The sequence below is a fragment of the Hyperoodon ampullatus genome, assembly GCF_949752795.1.
Source record: "Hyperoodon ampullatus genome assembly, chromosome: 4".
In the NCBI taxonomy this organism is placed as follows: domain Eukaryota; kingdom Metazoa; phylum Chordata; class Mammalia; order Artiodactyla; family Ziphiidae; genus Hyperoodon; species Hyperoodon ampullatus.
This window is the reverse complement of record NC_136917.1, coordinates 32,170,917-32,187,465: the sequence shown is the minus strand read 5'-3', so window position 1 is coordinate 32,187,465 and position 16,549 is coordinate 32,170,917. Positions and strand designations below refer to the sequence as shown.

Genomic DNA, 16,549 nt, shown 5'->3' with positions numbered 1-16,549 from the left:
ACTGCTTCACGCGGGGGTGCGCTCCCGTCCCGCGCATGCGCGGCCCCTACGCACGGCCAGCCTCACTGCGTCTACCCACACATGGTACGGCCACCCTCCGTGTGGTACGGCCCGCTTTCCCCCACGCCCGGGCCGGGATGGTACGCGCTGCCTCCGCTCGCCGCCCCTCCCCATCGGTTTCCGCGCGAAAAGCCAGGGCTGCCTGTGCTGCTGCCGCCTCTGCTGCACCTTCCAAGATGCCTGCCCGTACCGCCCCAGCCCGGGTGCCCGCGCTGGCCTCCCGGGCCTTCTCACTGCCCGACGATGTCCGCAGGCGGTAGGTGCTGCGGGGGACTGCGAACCTGGGGTGGGTTGCACGGCGTTGGGGGTGGGGGTGGGGGTCGTTTCCCCTCCGGGTAGCCCGTGGCCGCCGCTGACAGGCGGGCGCGCATGCGTGGGATGGCGCGGCGCGCGGCGGCAGTTGGCGCGGGCAGGGTGGCACTTCCGGTCGCGCGCGCCCCTGGCCGTTTGGCGCCAAAATGGGCCGAGGCCCTCTCACAGCTCCCTGGTGACTGGAAACTTGGGGGTCTCTTCTGACCTCAAAGTAGAACAAGCCTTGGGTTCGCCTTGGGGATCCCCTTCCTGGAGCAGCCTCAGGCCCAGCCCCTGCCGCCAGCTTGGTCGCGCAGGAAGTGGGCAGCCCGCGGCCTCAGAATACCCCTCGGCCCGGGCACTAAGGCCTCCACTTCCGGTGCCCGGTGCTCTCGAGGGGGTCGGGCCGGCCTGGTCCCCGGGGGTATTTTGGGGGTCCCCTCGGTGCCCCCACGCCACGCATCCCGATGGCAGCCTCCAGAGACAGATGTCGCCGGTCGGGGGACGGGCGCGGCCGGCTCAGGTTTGCGAGCCCCGTCTTCCTCTGGGGGCTCCCTCCATCACCTCATACGGCTAGGGTAGGCTCATTCTGCAAGGAACTCTTCACATACCATGAGGGCTAGGGCTCGGACGCCGTGAAAGCTGAGTGGTTTCTTCTAGTAAATCGGTGCCTGTGAGCCGTGGGCATCAAGGAAGCCTTGCTAGGGAGAACTGGCTGCAGTTTCTTCCGTCTGTGTGTCTGTGTGTGTGTGTGTGTGTGTGTGTGTGTGTGTGTGTGTGTAGGGGGAGTGAGGGGGCAGCAGCTAATATCGGGGACTTAGCCAGTCTTAGCTAATCTGTGCACAGGGATTGGCGGCAAGACCGTTGGGCCCAGGCTTCTTGTTCCTGAAGGGCATCAGTTTCACTCCTGGAAACTTGCAAACCTCACTTGGAGCACTAGTCACGGGAGCCTCGACCAGCCCTGAACACTTCCAGCCAGATTTGTGAACCTGATTTTGCCATTTCCCTATTTCCCTGTGCTTGTTTCCTAAAGTTGTGCCAGTCCAGTTCTGATTTGGGCTTTTGGGGGTGGAGAGTAGGTGTTGGAGGTATTTGGGTCTCCCTCCCAGGCGTCAGACCACTTCTTAACCACAGTTAGAGGGTGCTGTGCCTTGCTGAAGAATCCCTATCCGTCCCCCTAAGACATAACGTAACTTAAAAATGGAAATGGCGTTATGGAAGTATCTGGCTTCACTTTGGACCCAGGACAGAGATGTTTGGGCCCAGCCTTCTTTAACTTGATGGTGGGAACGCTACCTCCACTGGCTCATCTAACCTTGGGCAAGTTTCATAAACAAGTTACATCTGTGGACTAGGACAGTGAACATGGGCTTTAAACTGGTATTGGATTAAATGAGAATATGCCTGCCACATAAAGGCCCCCCCCCCGTGTTAGCATTATTGACTAATCTAGCTTGCTTTTTTTCCCGTTCTGCTAATTGTATAAAACACTTTACATTGTCTCATTTAATCCTCAAGTGTTCTCAAGAGTGGTTGCCACAGGAGTTAACAGCAAGGAAGCAAAGATTCCTGCGGAAGTCTGCTTCTTGCCAAAACCTTTCCCTTCAGCTAGGGCTTTTATTGGGCCAGAGCAAGTGTTTTGTTTGGCTGAATTTGAATGTTCTTAGGTGAGTGTTACAATCCGCCATTCACCCTAGGTTCCATATTACTTTGAATGAGAATTGCTTACTGTGGGTATAGAGTCTTGGGTTTCTGCCTCAGACCATTGACGTTGTCAGCTTATGTGACCCTCTCAAGAGCTTTTCTTAAATTTTGAATTTCAGCGTATAAAATACACACATAAACATGGCATTCAATACTCCTTTTAAAATACTCCCTTACACCTCCTTGTAAACGGAGGTATAACTTTTTGATTCATGAAAATTAGGTACCTCATATTATGGATTATACTACTAAGTTCAATAGAATGCTCTAGGAACAAAATTTAGGCCTAGTCCTCACTCAGGCATTTCTGTCACTTATGCTAACTTGTGTTTATATGGCAGCTTCTTTTTTTTTTTTTTTTTTTTTTTTGCGGTATGCGGGCCTCTCACCTATGTGGCCTCTCCTGTTGTGGAGCACAGGCTCTGGACGCGCAGGCTCAGCGGCCATGGCTTACGGGCCCAGCTGCTCCGCAGCATGTGGGATCTTCCCGGACTGGGGCACAAACCCGTGTCCTCTGCATCGGCAGGCGGACTCTCAACCACTGCGCCACCAGGGAAGCCCTATATGGTGGCTTCTTTTAAAACTCATACAGTTACATTAGCTATGTAACACTACTAGAAAGTAGTCTTAACATTTGGGTTTTTAAGTTTAACTTTTTTTGAAGTATTTTATGTCCTAAGTCTTCTAAAAATAATGCCTTTCAGGACAAGCCACATTTTTCCATTTGAATTTTCTTACTCTGTCCAAGCCACCATCTTTTGTATAGAAAAAGCAATAGTCTTCCTACTCGTCTTTCTGTTGCCACTCAGGTCTGCTTTCTATAAGTGGAAACTGTGATCCTCTTTCGATATAAGTTGGAGACAGAGATTTTCCTGCCCCTTACACTGCCTAATGCACTTGGCCTCAAGTCCGGGATCCCCGTCCACTTGCCTGACTCATCTTGTGCTCTTTTCCTCACAAACCACACAGGCTGCCTTTTAGGTTCTCAGGGCCTGAGAGCATGCAGAGCAACCAGTGTGAGGCTGGGTTCCACCTACCCCTTCACCATGCTGGGTATTGTCTGTTCATCCGTAAGACTGCTCAGAAAGACAGTCCCCTTTCCCTGCGATGAGGTGTTGAATTCTGTCAGCGCATCCTGCATGCTGCCTTTGCAGCTTGGGAGTTGATGATGACTTGTCTGAGCATGTTTGCCTCATTCATTGTACATGCAGCTCGGTGTCCACTAGATTCGAATGCTTACATGCCAGACTTTCCCCTTCACCGAGGCCTGGATTTACATATTGATTCTAACAACCTCCTTGCACAACTCATTTAGCCTTTGTAATTATGACAGCTTTCTTATCTGCTAGCCACTCTGATTAGATTAGGTTGGGTCATGAAGTTCTTAACTAGTCCCATGGCTCCTGAGTAGGTATGGAGGGCAAAACTGAGTTACCTTTTCTGGTTCTCCCCTGCACTAGGATTCTAGAGGTGCAGACTACTGGAGTTCAGATCCCACCCCACCACTTGCCAGCTGTATGACCAAGTCATCTAACCTCCTGGTGCTTTATCTGTAAAATGGGATGGAGGTGCCTGCTCCACTGGGGCATTGTGAGGGCTGAGCTGATAGGTGTAAACGTGGTAGAACAGCACCTGCACAGAAACCTCCTTCACTGCTTATCACGTGGCAGCTGTATGTTTCACTTCTATTATTGGGGTGGGGGGCGGTGCATAACTTAAAGTACCAACATGCAGACCTGATACTAAGGCAGATACTAATATAGCAGTGTATGTCTGCTTATCATTCCAACCTTCCTGTTTGCCTGGTTTCTTGTATTATCATCTGGACTTGCTCTTTTTAATTTTATTTATTTATTTTTGGCTGCATTGGGTCTTCATTGCTGCGTTAGGATTTTTTCTAGTTGCAGCGAGCGGGGGCTACTCTTCGTGGCAGTGCGCAGCCTTCTCATTGCAGTGGTATGGAGCACGGGCTCTAGGTGCATGGGCTTCAGTAGTTGTGGCTCGCGGGCTCTAGAGCGCAGGCTCAGTAGTTGTGGCGCATGGGCTTAGTTGCTCTGTGGCATGTGGAATCTTCCCAGACCAGGGCTCGAACCTGTGTCCCCTGCATTGGCAGGTGGATTCTTAACCACTGCGCCACCAGGGAAGTCCCTGGTCTTGCTCTTTTTGCTGCCACCTTAGCTTAGCTTTTGTGCCGGGTGTCCAGTCATTCTTCAGTTAAGGTGGTTTTCTGTCCTTAATTCTTTGTATCCTTGGCTTTTGCGATGCTGTTTGACAGCAGGGGACCTCTTCCCTGATTTCTGCCATATTCCTTTTCAATTTCTGGACCCTTATTTTCTTCCAGTCTTAAGATTTCTGCTTTCAGCAGTTGGGGGTGCAGCTGGAAAGGCCTCTATGGAGAGCCCGTTCTAATTTCTAGCTGCCGAATAGCCATCTAGATAGCTGTTCACTGAAATGTCACTCCTAAAATTCATGGTCTGCTTACTTTCTCCCACCGAAAAGTTCAGAATTTCTGGTACTGTATTAGTTTTCAATTGCTGCCGTAACAAACTAGTCTTAGTAGCTTAAATAAAACAAATTTGCTATCTTCTGATTCTGTAGGTCAGAAATGTGGTGTGGGTCTCACTGGATTAAAATTAAAGTGTCAGCAGGCTACATTCCGTTCTGGAGGCTCTAGGGGAGGACCTGTTTCTTACTCTTTCAGGTTGTTGGCAGAATTTGGTCCCTTGTGGCTATAAGACTGAGGTCCCTCTTCTCTTGCTGGCTGTAAGGCGAGAGCCATTCCCAGCTACTGGAGGTGATGACATCTGTTGGCTTGTGGCCCCCTTCCTCCATCTTTAAAGCCAGCAAAGCCAGTTCTCGCATCACATCTTTTTGACCTTTCTGTAGTCACATCGCTTGAAATTCAGCTGGGAAGTTTCTCTGCTCCTAGGATTTAAGTGACTCGATTGGGACCACCTGGGTAATCCAAGAAAACCTCCCCATCTCAGGGGCTGTAACCTTAATCACATCTGCAAAGTCCCTTTTGCCATGTGAGGTAACATATTCACAGGTTCTGGGGAATTAGGGCATGGAAATCTTTGCGGGGGGTGGTCCGTTATCCTTCCTACCACAAATATTATCTCTGGTAGCCCTATACCAACCACCATGCAGCCAATTACAAAAGGCAGAGTAGATGGAGCTTTGTAACTTCTCTAGCATGTTCTCAGCTCCTGCTGCTAAACCATATTACAGACCAGCATTTCTAGTTTAGGATGTTAGAGTGATTTAACATCTTATCTCTTCATGTCTAATATATTGTTTATTTCTGCAAGATTGACTTTATTTTTTCCTACTAAAAGATGACTGATACCTTGGGTTCTACCACCCCCATGACTTCCGATGGTTTGTTAACTATGGAGCAAAGTCAATGATTTTGAGCCTGACATTGCTGATCTCCCTCAGACTGGCACCCACCTCCTCTCTCTGGACTTGCCTTTCTTCCCCTGTGTCAGCTCGACTTGTGTGGATTCCTTGGGTGAACTCTAAGCCAGCGCCTCTGCTGTGCTGCTCCTGTTTCGGACAGCTCCCTCTGCCCAGTTCCCGCTGAGCTCTCAATGTCTCTGGATCCCTCCTTCCTGATGCTGTTTATACCCTTTTGCTTCAGAAGCCTCAGATTTGAACTCTATTTGTCCACACAGTGGTTTATGTATATCTTTTTCTCCTTTAAAGAACTGCTCTGAGGGAAGCAACTAGGAATGAATTGTGGGATCTTAGACTGGAAGGGAGCTACTGTTTCCTTTTACAAGGTGGTTACTGTTCTCTGTGACTCCTCTACCTGGTCCTTCATGTCTGCTTCTAATCCTCCTGGCTATGAACGTAAAGCAGATGTGAGGTAGTGTCACCAGTTTTACTGGGAAGGGGATGGACTCTCCAGTGAAAGCCTGGGTGTACGGAGCGGCACACTGGCCAGCCTTCTTCCTGCCACACCTCTGGCTCCTCGGTGCCTGCCCTGGGCTCCAACCTTTTACTCTGGGGCCAAGCAGGTCAAATCCAGTCTTCACGGGGCAAGACACTTCAGATATTCTGAAGATTTGTTTCTCCCTGCCAGGCTAAATATCCCACTTCATAGGAAAGCTTCAAAGAATTCAGACCCACAGATCTGTCTCCTGGCCAGATGTAGGAGTTGTCAGCATTGTGGAAAGGGCCCTTTGATGGGCTTCAGTCTAAGTGTTATCCTTGACACCTGAGGTAACCTGGTCGAGGTAGGAGCTGTGTCCTGCCAGGGTTTTGTGGGGACAATAACTGAAGACAGGTAGGTGTGATGCTCCTGCAGCAGCATGTGAGTACCGAGTTATGCAGTTGTCCTCATCTAAGGCTCTCCCAGGACCTGAGTTGCTTTGAGGGCAGAATGACTTTTGCCTGGAAGGGGCTTCACGTGCTTCTGGAAAGCTTGACTCTGAATCTTGAGTCCAAGTTACACAACATACGTGATGTATAGTATATTGCCACTGTATCTGGAGGCTGCTAAGTATTTTTTTTTTTTTTTGGCCGTACCATGTGGCATATGGGATCTTCATTCCCCGACCAGGGATCGAACCGGCGCCCCCTGCCTTGGAAGCACGGAGTCTTAACCACTGGACTGCCAGGGAAGTCCCTGCTAAGTCTTTTCTATAGAAAGGCCTTTCCTGACCATCCAGCAAGTCATGTGGTCCCTGCCTGGTAGTGCCTACATCCCATCACTCAGCTTGTTGCCTGGAACAGGGCCTGGCGTAGAGTAGGCACCCACAGATGGGAGTGGTGGTTGAAGCTAGAAGCAGGATCCACGTGCACTCGGAGTAGCCACTGTCTGTCATTAGTCCAGCAAAGCCTGTTGCTCAATTCCTGGCTGTGCTGCTTACACTTGCCCTCTGGGAAGGCCAGCCTGGCAGAGCTCTGTTCCTGACCTCTGGGCTGCTGGTAACTGAGTACCTAACCTGGGTGCTGGAGGGGAGGATCTATAGATGGTGGAGGCCCAGTCCCCACCCAGGGTGCTGCCCCTCTGCTGAGGGACGCTTGCCCAGCTGATTAGACCTGTTCTCACCCAACTGCCCACAGTCAGCACCCAGGCTAGGAACAGCAGCCTCCCCATTTCCTCGGTGTCTTCTAGTTTTGTTCCTTTATTCTTTTTGCTCCTTTCCTCCCCAAAGAGGCAAGATACTAATCTTCAATAGTCAAATCAGGCCATGATTTTCCAGCTAAACTCATGACAGTTCTGCACTTCTGAATGACTAGGTACAAACATTTGCAAGGATGAGCTCTTGGGTGAGGCGCCAGCCAACTTTTCTAGCTTCATCTGTCTTCCTTGTATGTGGGCACCCCCTGCTGCCTCAGATGCCTTAACTCCTCCATTTTCCTATATTTCTCATCAGAATGCTGCCACCACCCCATCCTGGCCTTTGGGAATGTTAGCTGGCTGTTCCCCACAGCATCCTGTCACCCTGGTCCACTCTTTCTAACCTCTGTATGCCCTCCTATGAAATCTTGTCAGGTCCAACTGGAGGAAGACCACCTATAGGTCAGTTAACTTGGGAAGGACCCCAACCGTGTGACCTGCTTCCCCTTTCCCAGTGTCTTCAAAATAACATTAAAAAAAAAAAAAAAGAATGTTGTTCTAGAGCTCCTATATCATCTCTTACCACCATCAGAAAACCACCCCCCAAAAGGGGGACCTCATTCATATTGAAAATAACTTTTTTTTTAATTAATTTATTTTAGTTTTGGCTGTGTTGGGTCTTTGTTTCTGTGCGACGGCTTTCTCTAGTTGCAGCGAGCGGGGACCACTCTTCATCACGGTGCGCGGGCCGCTCACTGTCACGGCCTCTCTAGTTGCGGGGCACAGGCTCCAGACGCGCAGGCTCAGTAGTTGTGGCTCACAGGCCCAGTTGCTCCGCGGCATGTGGGATCTTCCCAGACCAGGGCTCGAACCCGTGTCCCCTGCATTGGCAGGCAGATTCTCAACCACTGCGCCACCAGGGAAGCCCGAAAATAATTTCTTAACGTGTAGGCATTACAGTAGGGCATTCTAGACACTGGGGGAGGGAAAAACCATTGTATTTTTTTCTAACATTCATGTTAAACTTATTTCCAAAGTTCTTTAAACTGTGGTATTCTTACAGGTAGACAGTGTTGCTTAACAAGTGTTTGTTTCTTCCCTTTTTCTTCCCCCAGGCTCAAAGATTTGGAAAGAGACAGTTTAACAGAAAAGGTAAGGTAATCTCCACCTTAACAAAATTTATGATCAAATGTGGCCATTTGACAGATACTGTGTAGTTCATAAAAACAAATTTAAGTGGAATTGGCTCTCTTTTCCCTAAAGTTGAGGATACCTTGGATGTTTTTGTCTAATGTGCTGTACTAATAGGCTATTATTGGTTAGCTTTTTGGTAACTCATCGAGTTTCCCAGTCTGGGTTCCGTAGCCTCAAGTCTGGATTATAACTTGTCCTGGTCACACTGTTTTTCAAAATCAGTTTTGTTCTAGTACACTATTATGTGTCTGTTTCACCTCTAATCTTTCCATTTTTCACCACTCTGGAGATGGTGTGATATGATCTTAGTGGAAACATCACGAACATGTCTTATGAATATTTAGTTTTCTTTTTAGCTGACTCAGCATTGCCTGCTATTCAGTCATTGTTAGGTGACCAGGCAGTGTAACTATTTGTGTATTAGTCCATTAGTTCATAGCTTGGGAGTGCAGAGACTTCTAAACCTATATCCTTCCCTTAGGAATGCGTGAAGGAGAAATTGAATCTCTTGCATGAATTTCTGCAGACAGAAATAAAGAATCAGTTATGTGACTTGGAAACCAAATTACATAAAGAAGAATTATCAGAGGTAAGTCCTCAGCATCCCGGTGGCTAGAAAACGTTTCCTCCCATGTAACTTGTCTGTGACTAGGGAGGCAGAATAATCCCACCTCTCCCTGTTACCTGATAGTTACAGAGGAAGCACATGTGTTTCCTTATTCTCTCATTGCCACTTGTTTACATTCACTGCTACTTAAATTATCCTTTCCTGCTGTAGGAGGGCTACCTGGCTAAAGTCAAATCCCTTTTAAATAAAGATTTGTCCTTGGAGAACGGAGCTCATGCTTTCAGTCGGGAAGTGAATGGATGTCTAGAAAACGGGAGCCAGACAAGTGGTGAGGACCGCAGAGTGGAAATAGCAGAGAAAAAGAAGTCCCCCAAACCTGTTTCCAAACTTTGCATGCCCAGGAGAAGCAAGTCCGATGCAGAAACAAAATGTAAGAGCGCTTGACTCGTTTGACCTCGTTGGAGTCTGGTACCACCTAAGGGGAGGACAGACTTGGCGCCACAGGGTCTGTCTGTTCCCCCCACACACACAACCCCTCCACCGGCAGTACTTGTTTTTTGTGTATCTTTTTGGGTTTTTTTGGTGGTTTTTTTGGGGGGGGTGGGGGGTGGCTGTGTTGCTCGGCTTGTACGATCTTAGTTCTCCAACCAAGGATCGAACCCAGGTCCTCAGCAGTGAGAGTGCCGAGTCTTAACCACTGGACTGCCATGGAATTCCCTCTTGAGTATACTTCTAACTAGCTTAGATATATACTTGCAATTTGTGTCTTCAACCAAGTTATAGAGCAATAGATCCCCAAATGTGGTTGAATTTATGAGGTATAAGATAACAGGAGCTACTGATGTTTATTACGTCTAAGTTACATGCCTGTTTAAGCTGAACATTTATTCTTAGACTCCTTCCCCGCTTGTAGTCAGAGTAACTCTTCTGGAATTTTTAAAAATAAGAGCATGGGACTTGAGCTCAGGTCAGGTGCTTGGCCACTTCATCTTTTGACGAAGTAAGCGGAGGTTCTGTTTCCTTGTCCGTCTCAGGGTTGGGCCCCTCATACAAGAGCTTGTGTTAAAATGGCCCAGCAGACTGGCAGGTGCTAATCTGATGACTTTATCAAGATGGTGGTTGCTTAGAATAAGAAGAGAAGGATACTTAATCCTCAGAACCTGGTCCCTGCACCAGCTTGGTAATGCTGAAGAACTGTACCTTCGCTGTGAACTCTTTATTCATAGTGGCTTTTTTGTTTCTTTTTCTTTAAGCAGCTGAAGTCTCATCTAGCCCCAGGATTACAAGGCAAACTACCAGGCAGACCACCATCACATCTCATTTCACAAGGGGGTCAGTATATAATGAATGGACAGCCCCCATTTTAGGGGCCAACTGTTTTTGGTAAAACACGTATAGAATTAGTAGGATGTAACTTAGTAATTCTGACTTCCACATTGCTTAGGTTTTCCTTTTGATATTCTGTAATTAGACATTCATGAACAGCATTTCTGAAGACCTCATCCATTTTTACTCTTAACATAGGAAACTTCAAATGTACATACACAAAATTACCAAGGATAGTAAAATGAACCCCTGTGTACCTATCACCCAGTGTGAACAACAGTTAACAGCTCCTGGCTGTTGTTTCATCTATACCCCCATATGCTCCAAGTGAATTATTCCAAATGGATTACAACTCCATACACACCCATGTCCCCCCAGTTGGATTACTTTGAAACAAATCGGACATGTCATCTTATCCACAAATACGATATTTCTAGATGACAAGGTCTCTTTCTCTGGCAAGTTTTTTATTCATATTTTGCTATAATTGCTAACATCTAGCAAACAGTCTTTTGAAGAAGACAAAACATGCTTTATAAAGTGTAAGAGTTCCTTACTAACATATATAGCAGTGTTCATACTTCCCCTTGTGTAACAGAGTTTGGTTGATTTGCTCCTTAAGCCTTTCAAGTGATAGATTCCTTAGTTTCTTGCCATTTATTTAAAGAAAATAGGTCTTTTGTCTAATAGCTTCTAGGTCTGGCTGACTGCATCGTTTTGGTGGTTAATGTGTTCCCTTGTCTCCAGTTTTCTGTAAACTGGTAGTTAGGTCTAGAGTCTTGATCAGATTCCAGCTTTATTTTGTGAGACTTCATTGACGGCATGGGGCTGTCCATCAGAGGCATGTAATGTCTCTTCGGTGATTCTAGCAGCCATTGATCAAAGTCTAGATCCTTTATTTCTTAAGGTTTGCAAAATGGTGGTATTCTAAACCTGTCATCCAAAGAAACATTAAGCTCAAAGCTTCTTTTAATGTCCTGGCAGAAAGGGCTTCTCCTTGGAGGGAAGAGGGTGTCCATGCCCTGAATCTTTCCAAACAGAGGATACTCTTGGTAGGGAGGAATATGAGTTGTTTCGTGCCCACTGGAGGACTAGGGTCTAGCTGAGCTAACAGTTGGCTTTACTGTGTGTGACAGCCCTGCCAAACGGAAACCTGAGGAAGACGCTGAAAAAGCAAAATCAGATGATTCTGTCGATGAAGAAGAAAAAGATCAGGTAGGGCTCGTGTTTAAGTTTCTTAACTCTGCCTTATTTTGGTACACTTGCTGGTAGTTGTGAATTTATACTTGGTCTGCCTATGGACCGGAAGTGACTGAGAGGGTGTTAGAACACATCCCTGGACCCAGGGCAGTACGAGGTGTATTATGGTTAGACCCGAGGACTCAGCAGGCCCGTAACTTTGGTCTGTTCTCTCGTGTCTACCTTCCTACCTCTCCAGCTGTCAAGATTTGACAGTCAAACCAGCAGATGTGATGTGTTTAAAGCATTTGCTTCTGATGTCAGATAAGCTCCTTTCCCACATCTCATTTCTCTATAAAAGCAGAATTGTTGTGTTATTATGTGTATTGTAGTAATGCTGCTTAGACTTTTTAGGTGAGAAAACTGGTGGCTTGCCAAAGGCCTCCAATATAGAAAATGTCAGTCTCCAGCACTGTCCCATGTGACTTGAGGGGCAAACCTAGATAATACCAGATGGTCACATGCTATCTATTTCAGTCCTGCCATAGGATTAGCTGTGTAAGTGGGGAAGTCTGTAGGTTTACAGGTGGGTGGTAAATGCCCTGTTACCTGCTAAAGATGAGTATCCGTGGTTTGCTCTAAGGCAGGGTTTCTCAACCAAGGCATTGACTTTTGGGGCCAGATAAACCTTTGCTGTGGGGGTGAGTCCTGTGCATCGTAGAGTGTTTAACAAAGTCCCGACCTCTACTCCCTAGATGCCCGTAACATTCCCTCTCTCTCCTCCCAGTTGTGACAACCAAAATCACCTTCAGATTTTCCCAGATGTCCCCTGGGGGGCACAGTTGCACTGAGCGAGAAGCACTGGACTCAAGGCTACCAATATCATTGAGGTGGACTTGACGTCCTGTTGTAAAAGACACACTCATTTTCCTGTTTAGTCAGACTACCCACTCACAGGTGGGACACTGAGACAGAGGGAAACAACTTGTCCAAGTCACATGGCCACATCCCTTGCCTCCTAAGAAAACATGTCACAGGTGAAAGCAAGCTGGCTCTTGTAATATTGGCAAGTCTTTTTTTTTCTTTTAACAAGTGTGCCAGTTTAAGAGTTGTTCTTTGCCCTCTAACCTTTTGGAGGGCTTACATAGCCTTCTACCTTCTAAAGAAACGAACTGGGGCACTCTTTCCCAAGCAGGAAGCAGTTTCACTGGCAGTGTGTGTGAGACCTTGGGGACTTGGAGGATGAACACTTGTCGAAACAGGGTTTATCCCGATATGCTAGAGTAAGGCTCAGTGCACCACACCAGTGTTATCAGGTGGTGGTGGTCAAATAAGTAGTACTACAGAGAGAATCTTACTTTTGTCAATTTAAAGTTTTGAGATCTCACTATGTTTTTTAAAACAGGTATTAAATACATGCATTTGGTAAAACAGTACAAAAGGCTGTTTGGTACATAGGGGTGGTACTCCCCCCTCTCCATCCTGTCCTTCCTTTGAGAGGCGAGCATTCATCAGTTTCTTCTATATTGTTTCAGATTATATGTATGTATATATTACTGTAGTATATTAGTATAAAATCTATCTTAGGGTTCTCCAGAGAAACAGACCCAGTGATGTCTGTGTATATGAGATTAATTTAAGCAACTGAGTCACACGACTTCAGGCTGGCGAGTCTGAAATATGCAAGACAGGCCACCAGGCTGCAGACCCAGGGAAGAGTTGATGTTGTAGCTCAAGTCTAAAGGCAGTCTGGAGGCAGAATTTTATATATGCGCATACAGATTAATTCCGTATAATATAGTACAGGGGTTCTGTGTAGTTTACCCAACTTTCTCCAATGGTGACATCTCACATAACTGTAATAGCAAAACCAGAACATGGACATCGGCGTAATCTACAGACTTTATTCACTGTGCATGTATGGTCACGTGTAAGCACGCATGCATTCTTGTAACCTCCACCTCAAACAAGACAGATCGGTTTCATCACCACAATATTTTTATCCCTCTTAAATACATAAATACAGATATCCTGAAGATGGCAAGTGTTGTGAACTTAGGGAAGTAGTGTACTAAGGTATTCATCAGAGAAGAGCTGGTGTCCAGTTGAGGTTGTCATCATCACTTCCTGATGTGAATCCGAAATTACTCCTTTGGTTTTTTTTCTAGTATTAACAAATTCCTGACATGACGTGGATCTTTGACTTTACATAGCGTCACTAGATGACTTCTAGTACCCAGATGTGTGCCGGGCCAGCTCCTGGGCCTCTCTTTGTTTTGAGGGTGGTGGGACATCAACACCAGGCTGAAGGGTGCCCAGATCTCCCCCAAACCCAGATTACCCCTCAACCCCTGTTTTTAACCACATCAAATGTATTTATTTAATAGTTTGACTCATGCTTTTGGTTTTGATCTTCTTTTGAAATATTGTTTTTCTCTTTTTCCCTTCTCTCCACATAGGAGGAAAAGAGACGTAGAGTTACATCCAGAGAACGGTAAGAATAATAAATCTTTGCTGTGCAATATGTAATCTTGATGACTGAAATTACTTTTCTGAAATCTTCTAAAAAGAAGAACTTTATAGTGAGTTGCCAGGGTGACCATAGATAGCTTAAGGATGCCAAGTTTGCAGTCAGATTATTAACCTTGTGATTCAGGTAGAATTGTCTTGCAAAGAGTGAATTGGGGGCAACTGGCCGTTATCAGTACTACATCTAAAGGTTGTATTAAATATTAAATGTTGAGGTAATATGTGCCTTTCAGGGCTCCTGAGATGAAGATTGATTTTTGGGGGCGGTGGGTAGGAAGGAAGACCTTTTGAAAATTGCTTCCATGGGAGGAGTCTGTGAAAGTCATCCTGAGGGTGTGTGATTTTGCTTGACAGAGTTGCTGGACCTCTCCCTGCAGAAGAACCGGGAAGAGTAAGACCAGGAACACACGTGGAAGAAGAAGAAAGAGACGATAAAGTAAAGCCTGGTCACCTCCAGGTTTGTCACTTCCACCTTAATCTTAGAACCCATTTGGTTCTAGGAAGGGGGGGGTCAGGGTGTGGGGAGCGTGTAGGAACAGAATGACTTTCACTAATGATCAAAATGACCTTGGATTTAGCTAAAATGCTCTTCAAACTCATTTTTCTGCTGGTTCTGTATGTGGAAGGTGTGTTACGTGGCTCTGGTGATAGTAAATCAGCGGTAGGCCTGGAAGTCAGCTGGACCTCTGCCACTTGATCAGTCAGTCACAGAGCTTCAGTCTGTCCCCTCGCCTGCCTGCCTCTCCTGCCCATGAGGTCCTTGTGAAGGTCTCATTTTCAAACACATGAGGTGCTAAAGTGCTCTAGCATCGTCCAGGTATAAAGTTGCGTTCTTAACTGAGATCAGATGAGTTCTTTCCCCAGACCTCCAGCTCCTTTGTAAAATCAGAGTTTCAGATTCTGTGAAATACAGCTGTACCCACTGAACCCCCATGGGAGGGGGTAGGAGAAGGAATTGGGGGTCTGATACTGGAAGCTTTACCATTAGACAGCACTGCCCCATATGACAAAGGGCTGACATTGGTCAGTCACAGGTGGTAGAACAATATCAGGTCCCTTTTGGTTTTATTAAGACATTGATTAGAAGTTTCTTAGAAACTCAAATGGGTGGTGTGTGCCCTTATTGAGAGCCTGTTAAAGGATGGGTGTCTGTTATTTTGTCCTAATGGGGAATTAACTAAGATGTATAATTCTTGAATCATTTGGTACTTGAAACTAGTCTTTAACTGATCACTTCCCTACCCTGATCCTAGCTAAAGTTAGCAGCAGTTACAGTTGGGACACATGTTGGATTGTTTGAGAAGAAGCGGTTCTAGTGGGCTAGCTTGACCATCACCCTCCAAAGAAGGATTTTAGGGCAAGATTGAAATCCCTTGTCTGTGACCAGACCCCCAGGATCTCTTCTTCCAGTAGGAAGGTCTGCAATATGTTTCTTCTGTTAACATCACCAACCTTTGTGATCTCCTTACAAAGTGTGTGGGGTTCCTGAGGCTGAATTCTGCTCTCTGGAGAGGAGTGTTTAGCTCTCTAAATTCAGGCTCAAAACAATTTGTTGTCCATGTTTGAGATGGAGCTCTTTTCCAGATTGGGTCATTCTACTTTATTTCTTTATTAGATTCCTAGTTTTGATAAAGTTTTCTATGGGACTGTCAACACTTAATAATAACAAGTGATAGTATTTTGCCCCCAAATCCCTCTTAAACATCAGGATCTGTCTAAGAGTTCTTTAACTTCCTGCCTACCTACCCCACCCAAAAAAGTGCCTTTTTTAAAAAAATTTATTTCGGCATTCGGGATCTTTAGTAGTGGCATGCAAACTCTTAGTTGTGGCATGTGGATCCAGTTCTCCGACCAGGGATCGAACCTGGGCCCCCAGCATTAGGAACACGGAGTCTTAGCCACTGGACCACCAGGAAAGTCCCAAAAATGTGCTGTCTTGAAAGAAGAGAATCTTTATTCCAACTAGACTGCAGGATCAGTTTAGGTATTTTATTTCCGTAAAACTCTTTAGTAGAAAGATTCAAATCAAATGGAAAAATTAACTAGTCTTTTTTTTTTCTTTGTCTCCCCCTCCCCTCCACTTAGGAAGAAAAGAGACTCAGAAGTCAAACCAAAGAACTGTAAGTATAGTTAACATGTCTTTGTACTTTGTGAAGCTTACTTGCTAAAATAAGCATTCTGGTAAAAATAACGGATTGGACAGAGCATTAAGTGCACTGATCATACATATAATGTGTGGATGACTTCTGCTCGTGGAAGGTCAGACCACCACAGTGAAGGCTGAGGTCAGGCGAGATTTAGCTGACCTTGACCCCAGGCCTGTTCTTAGTGGTGCTCATACAGCAAGCAGTTAGTCAGGTGGTGGTTAAAGGACATTGAGCAGCTCTGTCTCTTCCCCACAGCTGTGCAGACGCTGTATGGCAAACTGCCCCAAAGCTCAGTGGCTTACGAGAGTAAGCGTGTTTTGAGCTTACGTGTTTGCAGCTCAGTGGCCATTGGCTGATCTTGGTCAGGTGGACCCGCTTCAGCCCCAAGACTTGGCCAGCCTGGGTGTGCTCTCATGGCAGTGGCAGCACCTGAGGGCAGAAGTGGAAAGCAGCCTCGGACAGACAGTGGGCTGAAGCAAA

The 16,549-nt window shown here is 46.5% G+C and overlaps 1 protein-coding gene across 4 annotated transcripts in view; it reads left to right on the top strand.

The window, feature by feature from the left end:
• The first annotated feature begins 201 nt into the window (after positions 1–201).
• Positions 202–16,549, top strand: part of DNMT1 (DNA methyltransferase 1) — a 43,192-nt gene continuing 26,844 nt past the window's right edge. For 2 of the 4 annotated variants that reach the window (XM_079703142.1, XM_079703143.1), the window contains exons 1-9: positions 223–316; positions 8,242–8,278; positions 8,802–8,909; positions 9,099–9,318; positions 10,142–10,220; positions 11,351–11,429; positions 13,853–13,887; positions 14,277–14,379; positions 16,008–16,042. In XM_079703142.1, the coding sequence (XP_079559268.1) occupies positions 237–316; positions 8,242–8,278; positions 8,802–8,909; positions 9,099–9,318; positions 10,142–10,220; positions 11,351–11,429; positions 13,853–13,887; positions 14,277–14,379; positions 16,008–16,042 (776 nt within the window). In that variant the 5' untranslated portion in view covers positions 223–236. Of the gene's footprint in view, positions 317–8,241; positions 8,279–8,801; positions 8,910–9,098; positions 9,319–10,141; positions 10,221–11,350; positions 11,430–13,852; positions 13,888–14,276; positions 14,380–16,007; positions 16,043–16,549 lie in introns of all 4 variants that reach the window. The other 2 variants (XM_079703145.1, XM_079703144.1) reach the window with 2 other exon arrangements.